Here is a 13,189-nt window from a genome sequence, read left to right as displayed (position 1 = left end):
TAGTAAATACTATTTATCACAAATTAATCGAAAATACATAAAAAGTTATTTGATAGGTACCTACCTACTAATTATTAGTAAATACTATTTATCATAAATTAATAGCAAATACAATTAAAGTTATTAGACAGGTACCTACTAATTATTAGTAAATACTATTTATCACAAATTACATTACAAATATAATAATAGTTATTAGATAGGTACCCACTTATTATTATTATGTACGATTTAAGACAAATACAATAATAGTTATTAGACAGGTACCCAATAATTATTAGTAAATACAATAAGAGTTATTAGGTAGTAACTTATACCTATTCACTTTGTGGCGTCATTTTAATTTAATGAAACATACAACTCGTCTTTTACTACTATAATAAAGTACACAAAATGTTTGATTTTCATTAAATTTTTATTACTAATAAAAATAATGATCGATTTTATTATTAACAAACAATAATGATCGATAATACAATTCATTATATGTATCATTATTTATTATGGTCAATACATAGTAAACATATTAATTTATATGTAGACGACATAGGCCCTGAGGGAAATTATTTTCTTCAGGTGTGGAGTTAATATAAAAAAAATAAAAAAAATCATCCCCCACTCTTGCCCTAAAACTTCATTCTGCAGTGTCAAAAGTGGACAGGACTCTGGAAATACCTACACCTTGACACACTAACTCTGTACTCTGCAGGTGTCCAAAAGAAGAATATAATTTGTGTTCCCTAAATTTACCCCGACCGCATAGAGTCGATTTTTGTTCTAGAATGATGCAAATGCAGAATTCAATATCTCACACGGTTGGAAGAAAACAACAGCTCTAAAATGGAAGATCGCAAACATCACAAATGATAAATTGAAAAATACAGGGCGTCCGGGGTAAAGTGCACAAAGTTCGGGAGGTGATTCTCCATGATGGTAGAATTAAAAAAAGTAAAAAACTTTTTTAGAATTTCGGATTGTTTTTTTTTTCATACAAAAATATTGTACCACAGAAGAATATTATTTACTACATACAAACAATTCAACTTTTGTACCTGAAAACTACATTAAAAGATTGAAATTTAGAATAAAGTAACTGTCAACGGTTATTAAGTGTAACAAATAATTGTAAGCAATAATTAGTCCCCTGAAATATCAATATAAATTGAAAATATCTCCCGTAAAAACTGGAATTGAACCCGTGCCTCTGATGTCCGGTCAGGTGCTCTGAAACCACTGAGCTATGTCGGCTATATCCAACCCGCCAAATAATTCAAAATGTACTAGTACCTCAATCAACTGCTTATTATATTTTTTCCAGCTGTAAACAAGATATTTAAACAGGAGATATTTTCAATTTATATTGATATTTCAGGTGACTAATTATTGCTCACAATCATTTGTTATCCTTTATGCTATGCATAAAACCTTTTCTTATAAACATTAGTTTATCATTAAAAAAATTGTAAAATTTTCAAGTCAAAAATACTTAATCAACAAATGAAGATATAATATGTCTCGACGCCAACTAGTGAGAAATTTAGCTTTTTTTTAATTTAATTTTTTTTTTTTTTTCAATTTGTATTGATATTTCAGGCGACTATTTATTGCTTATAATTATTTGTTATCCTTTATGCTATGCATAAAACCTTGTCTTATAAACATTAGTTTATCATTAAAAAAATAATGAGGTTATTAAGTGGTTATAACGAGCACAGGCGGACCGACTAAATTTTCTCCCAATAGCCGTTAATCGTTACATCGGTATTACGGTTTTTTAAAAGTCGTATTTACCTCTCTAAATGCCTGTATTAATAATATTTGGCTAATTTATATAGCGCCGTTTTCGTGAGAAATCACCTCAAGGGCGCTGTATTATCAGTAAGTATATTTTAAAAATACGAATAGGTTTTTAATATTAGTTATTAAAAAAACATATCAGTAAAATAAGCTTTTATTAACTAAAATTTATAATCAATGATTGTTTTATAGATTTCGCTTTCATGGTTCTCAATTTTAACCTCAAAATAATCAACGCAATCTAACTATCATTACCTGGTTCAAAGCTTCCAAGAAAAATATCACTAAATTGTGAGCATCGTACCGCTTGTAAAATCTCACTTGTCATAAACAGCTTGCCGGATTTTTATGCTATTCGGCTATAAAATTTTACTTGGTCACAAACCAGTGATGTAAAACCCGGGGCACAATTTTTGCGGCCCGCTTTTCTATTTTATACTTCCTACTTAGCTACAGAGAAAAATAAAAATGTTTGGGGTAATTCTTGAAAACCCTGGCTGGTAATATTCTTTATAGAGTTTTGGTTAATTTACGCTTCATGTCCTAAATGGAACTAAATTCGAACCGGGTTTGCGTAACAATTTTCCAGTCAACCTCCTAACGAAAAAGGGCTGTATTTTAGAAGTTTGAATTTACCCGTGCAGGTAACTAGGTACCTTCATAAACGTATTTGTTGGTTTTTAAAACGAAATTGACGATGAGTTGTAATGCAAAAGAAGGCGTAAAAAAGGAACAATATGTGCTAAGTTTAAATTTCGAATGACTTTCGCAGATTTTATGACAATCTTACATGGTGCTCGATGGTAATGTTTCACATAGTCAACAATCTTACACAGGTAAAGCCATAATCATATATGAATCCGTCCCTAACGGAATGGGAAATTCCCGCCAGCCGCTATTGTGCACCGGGCAGCTATGCCGCCCCTTTTTTTATTTATTATTACTTACTTCAAGAATAATTCTCAATTATTCATTTTTTTTCAATTACTGACCCATTAGCTTATTAAGATAAGCCTGAACTAAAATATCGTTATGTAATATAGTACTATACTACAGGATTCATATGTCTTATACTGATTTATAAATGTGGAAATTCTAACTATACAATTGTAAATGTTCTCCAAAATGCCCTGGAAAAAATCTCAGACTTGTGATGTCCCGAAAGAAACCATTCATCTGTTCTGAATGCAATTACTAATGTTATCCAAATTGACTCAGGTAATAAATTACATCTTTGCAATTCTTTCAAGGATAAAGAAACCATCCTGTCACTTCGAATGCAATCAACAATGTTCTCAAAATTTGTTTTGACAGTATCGCCATTCCATTGTAAGAATATTATGTACTAAATACACAATTTGGCTGTCCTGAAACGGGAATACTTCCCAGTTGGACAGACAAAGGTTCATTTTGTTTTGTATTGTTTGTAATTTATAGATATAAATAAATAAATTGCTCTTTAAAGCCGTGAACTCGCTATTTCAGTGATCGTTATCACGAAGTTTGATTGTATTGGTCTTTTTAACTTATTGTATTATGTAAAAAGACCTCCTGAAAGTTGTGCACTTTATCCCCGGACACCCTGTAATTAAGCAGCTTTAAAACTTACAAAGATTCGCAGCCGGAATGGAGCGGTGATCGAAACGCGGTCGAACACGCTAGATACCCTTTTGAATTACTGACGTAAAATATATCAACTTTAGGTTGAACCATTTGCAAGTTGGTCTTACAAGCAGGAAGATAAAACAATATGTGCTGACGTTGTCTTCTATAGTCATGATTGTAAGGACTTAACGTTCTCCAATTAAACTATCGAAATAACGCCGCAGCAGTCGAAGGCACCAGAAACTTTACCGAACCGGGTAGAACCTTCTATCTGTTCACGTATAACGATTCTAGGGTTCTTTCGCAGTCCCTGCTTAGCATAGCTTGAAAAACAACACGCTTACCCCTCCTTCTGACCTGAAGGAAGATAATGACAAGCATGAGAAAGATTAGTATGTGAAAATCGGTGATAGCGAACTCATTTGTTCATCTGAACAAAGCAGGACGCAAGAAGAAAAGCAAATGCTATATTTTTTTAAAGTTTACTATTGAGCGCGGGTAATGCGGTCACATTATTTTTAACTATATTCCCGGCCCCGAAGATATTTTTGGGGTCCAGCTGGGCCTTGGTGCCCCTGAAGAGTTCCACGCCCACTGGAGACACTGCCGCCTGGTAGAATTTCCTCTTGTGCTTGCCCACTCCGTGGTGGTGCGAGATGGAACCTGGAACATCAGACATGAACATTAGTCTATATATTGTAATGTAAACAGGCTGGACCCACGGAATTAGGCAACCAGTGATCTAGCAACATCATAGTATTATTACGTAACCATGGAAGTAATGGCAGCACTCACCTCCGAAAGATATGATGATTTTTCTGATGAGAGTGACAAGCTGATCTGTCATTTCAACAGCGTTGCCGCCGACACTCATCCGGAAGGCGAAGTACACGTACAAGCAGCATCCTGCGTCATAGCTCTGCGCGATCCTCATCATGCTCTGGGACCGGGGAGAGCCGAGCCGCCGGCATTCCTCGAAAATCCCTTTCCTCACTCCGGCGCTGGCAGCGTAGACGGAGTGCCAGGGAAGAGACGTCTCTAACGTTTCAGAAATTACGTTTAATTCTAAGGCGATATCCTGGAAAGAGATGGGATATAATATTGCCACCCATGGCAACTGGAAGTTAAATATGTAACATAGGTACAATATGTTTCTAGAAGTAAAAACCGGCTCCAAAAAGTGCTCATACCACTGTCCGCTGTATCAAAAATACCTGGATAGTCTACTCACCCGCATATAAGCAGCGACATACGTCATCATGTACCCTCTCTTTCCATTGTTTTCTCCAGAAGGGATACCTTGCATTTCTAGCGCTAGCTTGTGTAATCTCTTCTCATGTTCCAATACTTCAAGTTTATCCCCTTCGTAAACTAACGTTGTGAGGCACATTTTCTTCAGATTGAAGCCTTTGATTTTTTGCATATAGATAAACTTGAGTCCGTCAAGAAAGGTTGCCAGGAAGGAAGCCTTGGTTCGGAGAGAAAGACCAATCTGGAACTGTTCATGATCCATAAGGCGTATGCTCGCAGGCTGCCAGCGACGTTTGGCGACTTCTCTCATATATTTGATTCCCGTTTCAAAGTCTGGGAACACTATAGACCCATAATGCTGGAATGCCGGAACGGGTCGAATCTTCAAAGTCACTTCAGTGATCAGGCCCCAGGATCCTTCGGAGCCCAAGATGAGGTGGTTGAAATCTGGCCCCGCTGAAAGTCGAGGAGCTTTAGTTCCGTTTTCCAGGGTACCTCGAGGGGTTACCATCCTCACGTGAACTAAGAGATCTTCTATGTTTCCGTACTTGTTCTTCTTCATGCCGCTCGCCCTGGTTGAAACCCATCCCCCGAGGGTGGAGAACTCTATGGAATCTGGTTCATGGCCTGTCGTGTAGCCTAATTTTTTGAGTTCTCTTTCTAGATCTTGTCCCACTATTCCACTTTCTGCACAGACGATCAAATTTTCTTGGTCTACCCAAAGAATTTCATTCATGGCAGTTGTGTCTACAGATAAAATAGGTCTGTTTTCAGGGTGAGGACATTGCACAGCCCCAGCAACTGAAGTACCTCCTCCGATTGGAATTATGACGAAGTTTCTTTCATTCGCGAGCTTCACCAGCTCCACTACTTCCTCGTGGCAAGTAGGCCAACACACAGCGTCTGGTATCCTGATCATCTGTTTCGTCCTCAGCTTCCAGACATCCTCCAAAGACTGTCCCTGAGACCTGGTCAGCCTCAAAACTCCCTCCGTTGAGACTTCTATCCCGATGGTTTGGATGCTCTCAAGGTCTTCTTTCAAGAAAAGAGATTTAGGATACTCATTCTCCTTCGGCAAAGCAGGCCTCGATTCTTTAATATGCCTCTCGACATCTAAATCAAACTTTTCATTTATGTAATCTTTTAGGTATGGAAGTTCTTGGTTACATATCCGATACCTGGGAACGAAACAACACAATGTTAACTATTCGTAAATAAACATTAAGAACCATAAAAACCTAAAGAATTCAGTGGCGACAAAAATCATGTGCCACTTTCCAGTTTATTATACATGCTTAAAACCACTTCTGTTTGCCATCCTGCATGTATACTTGTGTACTGCTGTATCATATGATTTTATTTTTTAAGGAAAATACCACCTACAGAGAAAAAAACGTCCTGTTGAAAAATTTAAAAAGATATATTGAAAACGAAGTTGTATTTTAGGATAAAATGTGCTGCTCTGCAATGGTTTTAACTAACATTAACTAGATCACAAACAACTCTCATTCACTCCAATCAAGAATATAGAAGTAAATGTTCACCAATCTCCTACGGCGTCCTACAAGGAAGTGTTCTAGGTCCGTTCTTACTTCTCGTATACATGATCTCCTTATTGAATTCGGACATTGACGGAAATATAATATATTTCCCAGACGACGCGGTTATCATATTTACAAGTGATATATCAATTTAGAAGGCAAAATTTTGGACTGAACAAAATTAAGAAATGGTTAAACTCTAACATCCTCACCCTAAATGTTCAAAAAACACAAAACATCCATTTTTCAATCCGTTGATTCACACTCCCAGCAAAACCTTCCTAAACTAATCATTAACACTTGCTAACAAAATCTAGACACATCTCCACTATATGTCAATAACTATCTGTTCGTGCCGTCAATTCTTAAATCGTCAAAAGAAATAAAGTACCTAGGTGTCCTCCGTGAGTGATATTTCTCTTTTCTTCGATCAATCCAACATAAAAACTCTAAGAAGTGTTTGTTTTTCCCATTTCTATCGATAGCAACATATTTATGACATTATTAGGTGGGGAGAATGTACAACATCCATTCTCTACCCTCTAATGACCGCCCAAAAACTTTTGCATGGGATCATCTTCAAATGTCAGAGCCATATTTCAATAAACTCCCAGTCCTAGACAAGTATATTATAAAAGATCATTTTCATTCATATCTGGAAAACTTGTTTGATTAACTCTACACACGCTACTAAACGCATGGAAAATGCGTAAATCTTATAACAAAAAACACTTTTTCACAGAGACAAACTCATAGATCGCACCTAAAATATAATGATCAAGAACAATAAGGAAGTATAGAGAAAAATATTACAGCTTAAAAAATGTCGTATTATTATTATATAAATAAAAATATTCTATTTAATAATTAATATTAAATCTCCAAAAGCTCTTCAAAATTTTGACCCAACGTTGCATTCGAATACCCGAGTGTTTATACATACCTGTATTGCTTAGATGTCACCTGTGACAGGTAAAAACATTTTTTTTTTTTGAAAAACAGCTTAATCTGTTGGACAAACATGCTTTTTTAACACGGTTTTTTGCGGGGAGAACCGTTTTGTGTGAAAAATGCAGGGATCCTGGGCATTTCTTATCCAACCATATTGAAAAATAATACTCACGTGAGAGTGAGTTCCCAGCAATTTTTTAAAACCTGAATGAACGAAAGAGAAAATCCGAAAATGATTAATTTATAAAAAATCAATGCTTATTTCAATATAATTTTGTTTCGTTTTGGAGGTAAGCGAACTTGTGAGGATTTTTTGGGAAATTTAAATCTTCATTTCTCGGTCGACATTCACATTTGAATGAAAATGTTTTAATGCTGGTTTTTACACACCGTTAAATTGTTTATAATGTGCGGTTATGATACTAACATTTTACCTAGCGTTCTGCGATGTTAAAAGTGGGTAATCTAGATCTATTGTTGAGAACAATACTGTGACAACAATTTTTCACCCCTGTATTGTATTCAAACATTTCATCTTCCAATTGCAAACGTCCTGGTTTCACTGTATCCCGCGGACTACTGGTGGCAAGTCCGCACGCGCCAGGGCCATCTCCTGATGACGTACTTTTTATAGTTAATGAGTTATTCGCCTTTGTACTACTGACCCTTTGTACAATTTTCCCCGGTCTCCCGTACTCGTACATGGCGTTCAAAGGGTTAAATCTTTAAATGAGCACTAGTTACGTCAAATTAAAATCCAACCTTTGCTGAATACCTACTTACATGCGTCGCTCTTTGCAGGCGGGAAAACCCACCACCCCCACAGAAGACACGTTCTCCCGTGCTTCGTTTGTTTGATCGGGAAATATTCAGGTCGGATTATTTTTGAACAAATCTCGTACTGTGTGACATAAATAATAGAGTTAATTAAACACGCTCACTTGTCACCGGTCAGGCGCCAAATGCCGTCGGTCATATTAAAGGCAGTGTCACTGTAGCCCCAACCATACCAGCAGATCAGTCCCTCCCTGGAACAATACACATTTCATTCAAATTACTTATTTATTTTATTTTTCTAGACTTTCAAAGCTACATCCGTTTTCTGAATACTCTTACTATGTCTGAGGAAATCTGTACCACAGAAGAGACAACCGCTGTAGGTACTATCATAATATACAGGGTGTATCAGCAAGTGCCCGGGATTTAAAATCCTAGCTCTGGCATTGCGTTGTCATTAAGTTGTTGTATATTTACATTTTACTTTGTACTATACTTTACTTTCAGTTGTTGTACTTTTACATTTTATACTTGTTACTTTATACTTTTCTTTGAGTTGTTGTACCTTTACATTTTATGCTTGATGGATTTAAATTTCCCGCCCTTTTGTAGTAACTCTAACTTGACCTTGTTGTAGGTAGAATATATGTACTCCTCCTCTTCTGTGACATTGCAAAACGAGTGTATAACAAATGTACTTCTTATCAGTTAATAAAAGCAAATCATACAAAATAAGAGTTTATTTCTGTTTAAATCATTAATGCTTTTACTTTTATGTACTTTTACATTTTATACCATTGTTTGAGTTGTTGAACTTTTACATTTTATGCTTGTTACTTAATACTTTTGTTTGAGTTTTTGTACTTTTACATTTTATACCATTGTTTGAATTGTTGAACTTTTACATTATATACGTATTGGAAAAGAATTAAATAATATTTAAACACTTATATAATATTGTATTTTTCTTATGTTCGAAGTCATCTTGAATTTGCATCCTAAATGTAATATTGAAGCCATCAAAAGAAAAATCGTCCATTGTTAAAGTTTCAAGATAAATATTGGTAACCATGACTAAAGCCATTTACAACTAGAAGAGACTCCGCAGATATTATATATATCCATAAAATTATCAATGGCTTTATCAATCAATTGTTCGCCCCTTTTGTCTGAGATTAATTTTAGAGTACCTAAATCACTTTTCTAACTAACTAACTAATCATCACGCCGTTTCTCCGCAGGGGTAGGCAGAGAGGACGGACCGCCCAACAACTCGGTCTTGGCACACACTTCTTGCCTCATTCAAATTCATGCATCGTCTCATACATACTCTTCTATTATTCTGACTCTTCTTCTATTATTCCGACATGGCCCGACTCAAGTATCTAATTCACTTGGTCAGGCCATGCCTTCCTCGAGCGTCCCCGACTTCTGCTATCATTCACATTGGCCAAAGACACAATCTCGTTGACTGTAGATTAAACAGGTACTGTTTCAAACCCCTCAAAATCACATTCGACAACGCTCTTTGGCCAAAGCTTCTTCCAAGCAGAAGTGAGGGTCCTCTTGGTAACCTCTTCCCATGCCTTGTCAATCAATCATCTTGAGGCAAGTAACGAAGTGATCTTTCCAAAACTCTCTAAGAGTGAGACTTGTTCCTTCAGTCACCTCAAAACAACGCTCAAGGAGTGTTTTAGTGGAGAGTTTCTTAAAGTTAGAAATAACCTGCTGGTCCATAGACTGGAGTAACTGAGTGGTGTTGCATCTATCTTCTTAATTTTATCCTTGTTCTTGAGGATAGTGGAAATTGTTGATGCAGACCGATTGAATGTGCTCGCTAGATCAGCCACGCTCACACCTCGTTTTCGCTTTTCAATGATTTTACGTTTTATCTCTACAGTTACTTTTATTCTCTTATGGCTGTCTTGTTTTGGTCTTTTCTTTAGGGACATTTTTGCAAGGGTTATTAAACATTGCACAAAAAATTACAAATAATGTATAAACACAAGTTTCTAAGATATTTAACACCTAAATGGATAATGGGATATCATAATTTTATAGCAAGAACGTCAAGATTGAACAATGAATAAGAAAAAATCACAACATTTACATAATGAATATTATACATTGACATAATAATACATTGACATACAAGAAGACAGGCATAAAATAAACGACTTAACTTTTTTAATCAAAATTCTAAACTCTAAATTCGACTGTTGCGAACTTCTGCATCTCATAAACTTACGAATACCTACAATAACAACACGACAAAATACACTATTCCACTGCAACACACATAAGCGCAATTACATTGCGAACTCCCCAATACAAGGGTTTTACACTATGGGAAACCAATACTTGGTGATGTCGATATATTTAATATTAACTTTGCGAATTTTGTAGATCACGTAAAAGATTTATTTCAACACTATTCCTAAATGGAAATTGTATTTTTGTAAACCAGTCAAATCGCTGTATTTTTTAATTTATGTTCTTGTTCTTTTATTTTTTTCTTGCATGTACGAGTAGTATTTTTTAATGTAATTTAATTTTTATTATTTCTTTCTCGTGTTTCAAAATTGTCTGTCATCAAAATTGTATCACCTACATGTAAAAGCCCCGTTTAAATAAAAAAAAAAATTGTTAAGTAAATTGGGCGTTAAATAAATAAATAATATTCTCAAATTCCATTAATATATTCAAAAACGTGTTGCAAAAATAATAGCCAATGATTTTTGTTTTATTTCTTCGTAATCAAAATATAATTAATTACCCTTATCGTATTTATCTTATTTCCCAAGTAAAATCTTCGAATTATTTTGTTGTGACTTTGTTCTGTTTAACTGTGTACTTCTTCGTTTGTTTGGCCGTCATAATATTAGTTTTTTTTTATTTTTATAGTGAATACCTCACAAGAGTCCCAACTGCTCCCGTCTGGAGCCAGTGACACTATGGCATCCCCAATTGGGAGATGTTGTGAGGCTGAAGGTAAGTGGGGAAGGGAAAGAGGAAGGTGAGGAAGTACCTGGCTATTCAGATCTAGTCACTAAACACGGCTAAAGCCATTTGGAGCAACGTTTCAATTCTGAATGGTGGTCTTACACCAGGGCGATACTGGTAGTATCTTCCACTCTGGAACGTGCCGCAAATATACTATATAGGTATTATTTTAATTAATTAATTGTGAAATAACACAAATTAATCAAATAATTTTTTTATTTGCGCACGCCGGGTTCGAACCCGCGACCTTCGGAATGGCAGTACAATGCGTTACCACTGGACTATGCCGGCCGTCGAATTATTATAGCGTTTCAGTAAAAAATTAACATTGACGTTTGTACCTAATTTTTTTATGTCGAACATGTTGTAAACACACTTGTTTGAGATATTTACACGCATATTGTGTATAATACAATATTTAAATTTTACGCTTTAATTTGAATATGTACTTCGCTTGTTTTTCTAATTTAAAAAAAAATAGGCCATGAACATTCGCCCAACATCGTTCATCACGGTGAATTTACAAGTTTTTGGCACTGCATACTAAATGTATACAGGATTTTTACAACAAATTAGGTAAGCAATTAAAAATATTAATTTTGGTTGTGATTTTTTCTATTGTTCCGGTTCAATAAACTGTAAAACTTTTGCTTTGAATTTATTATTTTCATTATAAAACTTTTTTTTCTTTCTTATCCACAAGTATCATTGAATGCCTACTCAGCTATTCCAAGTACAATAAATTTTGTGAGTAACAATAAACTCACTACGACTATTATCGTACACACCTCATACTTCGACTTACGACAGGTCTTATACAAGCCTAGTATAAATTAATTCAACTATTGTTACACTGGTATATATTTCTTTTGAATTATGCATTGTCTTACTGCACTTATATTAATAACTGCATCACTTGCAATAGTGTTTTTGTATACAAATTAATTGTTCTTTAATTTATTGCTATTTTTATCTTGTTTACCACTGTACACTTGTGATTCGATTATCACTGTATTTTAAAGGCCATTTTATGTCTTTTGAATAAATAAATAAATAGATATTACAAGAATTTAAATAATAACAAAAAGTTCTACCATATTTATTTAATTTAATTTAACATATCACGTAATCATATTGTTGATAAGTATAGTTCAATTTAATTTCACGACAATTTCTCTGCGTAATGCACTGATCTCTTCGTATGATTGTAGCTGCTTCCTTTATCATGTTTCCAATACTCATCCCCTGGATGATCATTTGGATTAATTTTGTAAATATCTCAAGTTCACTTGGGCGAGTCCATTTTTATGAATTTTTCCGAGTATCAGTTTGGTAAATTTTGTATTTCGAATTCAAATAAAACAATTGAGCCAGTATTTTTTTTAATTGTGTGAGCCAATGACAATGGCATCCACAGTGAAAAAAATTACAAGATTTTAACACTTTTAAAGCACTTCCCAGTAAAATGCTTGAGAAAAAAAACTGTAGGGAGTTTGTCCATTTTTATGGACAAACTTTTAAACTAAACAAAACAACAAACGCACACTTTTCCACATTTATAAATATTGTTAACAGGAGCTTACATCAACACAACCGTACTATACAAATTTAAAATTAGAATTGTAGGTTAATTTTAAAAATTGGAAGTGTTTTTTATTTTATTTTAATTATGTTTTTTTTTAAATATTATTTCACTGCACACACTCAAACCATAGAGAAAACTGCCACTGGTGATGGTTAGCTATTTGAATCGTTGATATATTGAATAAAAACTGACCTGTGTTTGGGTGTGGAGCCGACGACTTGGATAGAGGAACTTCTTCTGGACAACTTGCGTGGAAACGATTTTTTAACGATGTTTTTAGTTAATCCCTTCTCATCAACAGCCTTTCGCGTGGCTTCACTATCTATTTCTAAACTACCGTACATGGTGAAATATTGTGTGCACTTCTTGATTCTTGATTGCAACAAAATAATAAGATTATAAAACTACGAAGATGACTAATGGTTGTTTCCTCTCCAACTCTTTAGAAAATACTAATCAGAATCCCAAACGAAGCAAACTTAATATAATAATAGAGTACTCACTAACTGTATACGTATAACCATGCAAAAAGTTTAGGATAGTGCAAAAGTTTGGGTTCGTGACAGCAAAAAGTTGACTAATTATAATGCCCCTTTTTACAATCGAATTAAACACAAAGTTCGGAATTTTTTTACTCGTTTTTTTTAAATTTTAAAACATGGTAATTCCTTAAATTTAT

The 13,189-nt window shown here is 34.7% G+C and overlaps 1 protein-coding gene across 2 annotated transcripts; it reads right to left on the bottom strand.

Moving 5' to 3' along the window:
* Positions 1-320: 320 nt before the first annotated feature.
* Positions 321-12,945, bottom strand: LOC149419141 (alkylglycerone-phosphate synthase-like). 2 transcript variants are annotated; one of them, XR_016302890.1, is made up of 6 exons: positions 12,703-12,945; positions 8,087-8,173; positions 4,634-5,831; positions 4,198-4,480; positions 3,377-4,065; positions 321-3,345 (listed from the first exon to the last, which is right to left on the bottom strand). XR_016302890.1 is itself a non-coding variant. In XM_089638125.1 (5 exons), exons 1-5 carry the CDS (start codon positions 12,852-12,854, stop codon positions 3,878-3,880), a joined length of 1,908 nt encoding a protein of 635 aa, XP_089494251.1. In that variant the 5' UTR covers positions 12,855-12,945; the 3' UTR covers positions 321-3,877. The 2 variants fall into 2 exon arrangements, 1 of the variants encoding a protein (XP_089494251.1); XM_089638125.1 differs by having other exon boundaries at positions 321-4,065.
* Positions 12,946-13,189: the final 244 nt, after the last annotated feature.

This window comes from Hesperophylax consimilis, chromosome 12, assembly GCF_061612785.1.
Source record: "Hesperophylax consimilis isolate HC1 chromosome 12, BYU_Hcon_1.0, whole genome shotgun sequence".
Taxonomy (NCBI): domain Eukaryota; kingdom Metazoa; phylum Arthropoda; class Insecta; order Trichoptera; family Limnephilidae; genus Hesperophylax; species Hesperophylax consimilis.
The sequence above is the reverse complement of the archived record's forward strand: the minus strand, read 5'-3'. Positions and strand labels throughout refer to the sequence as shown.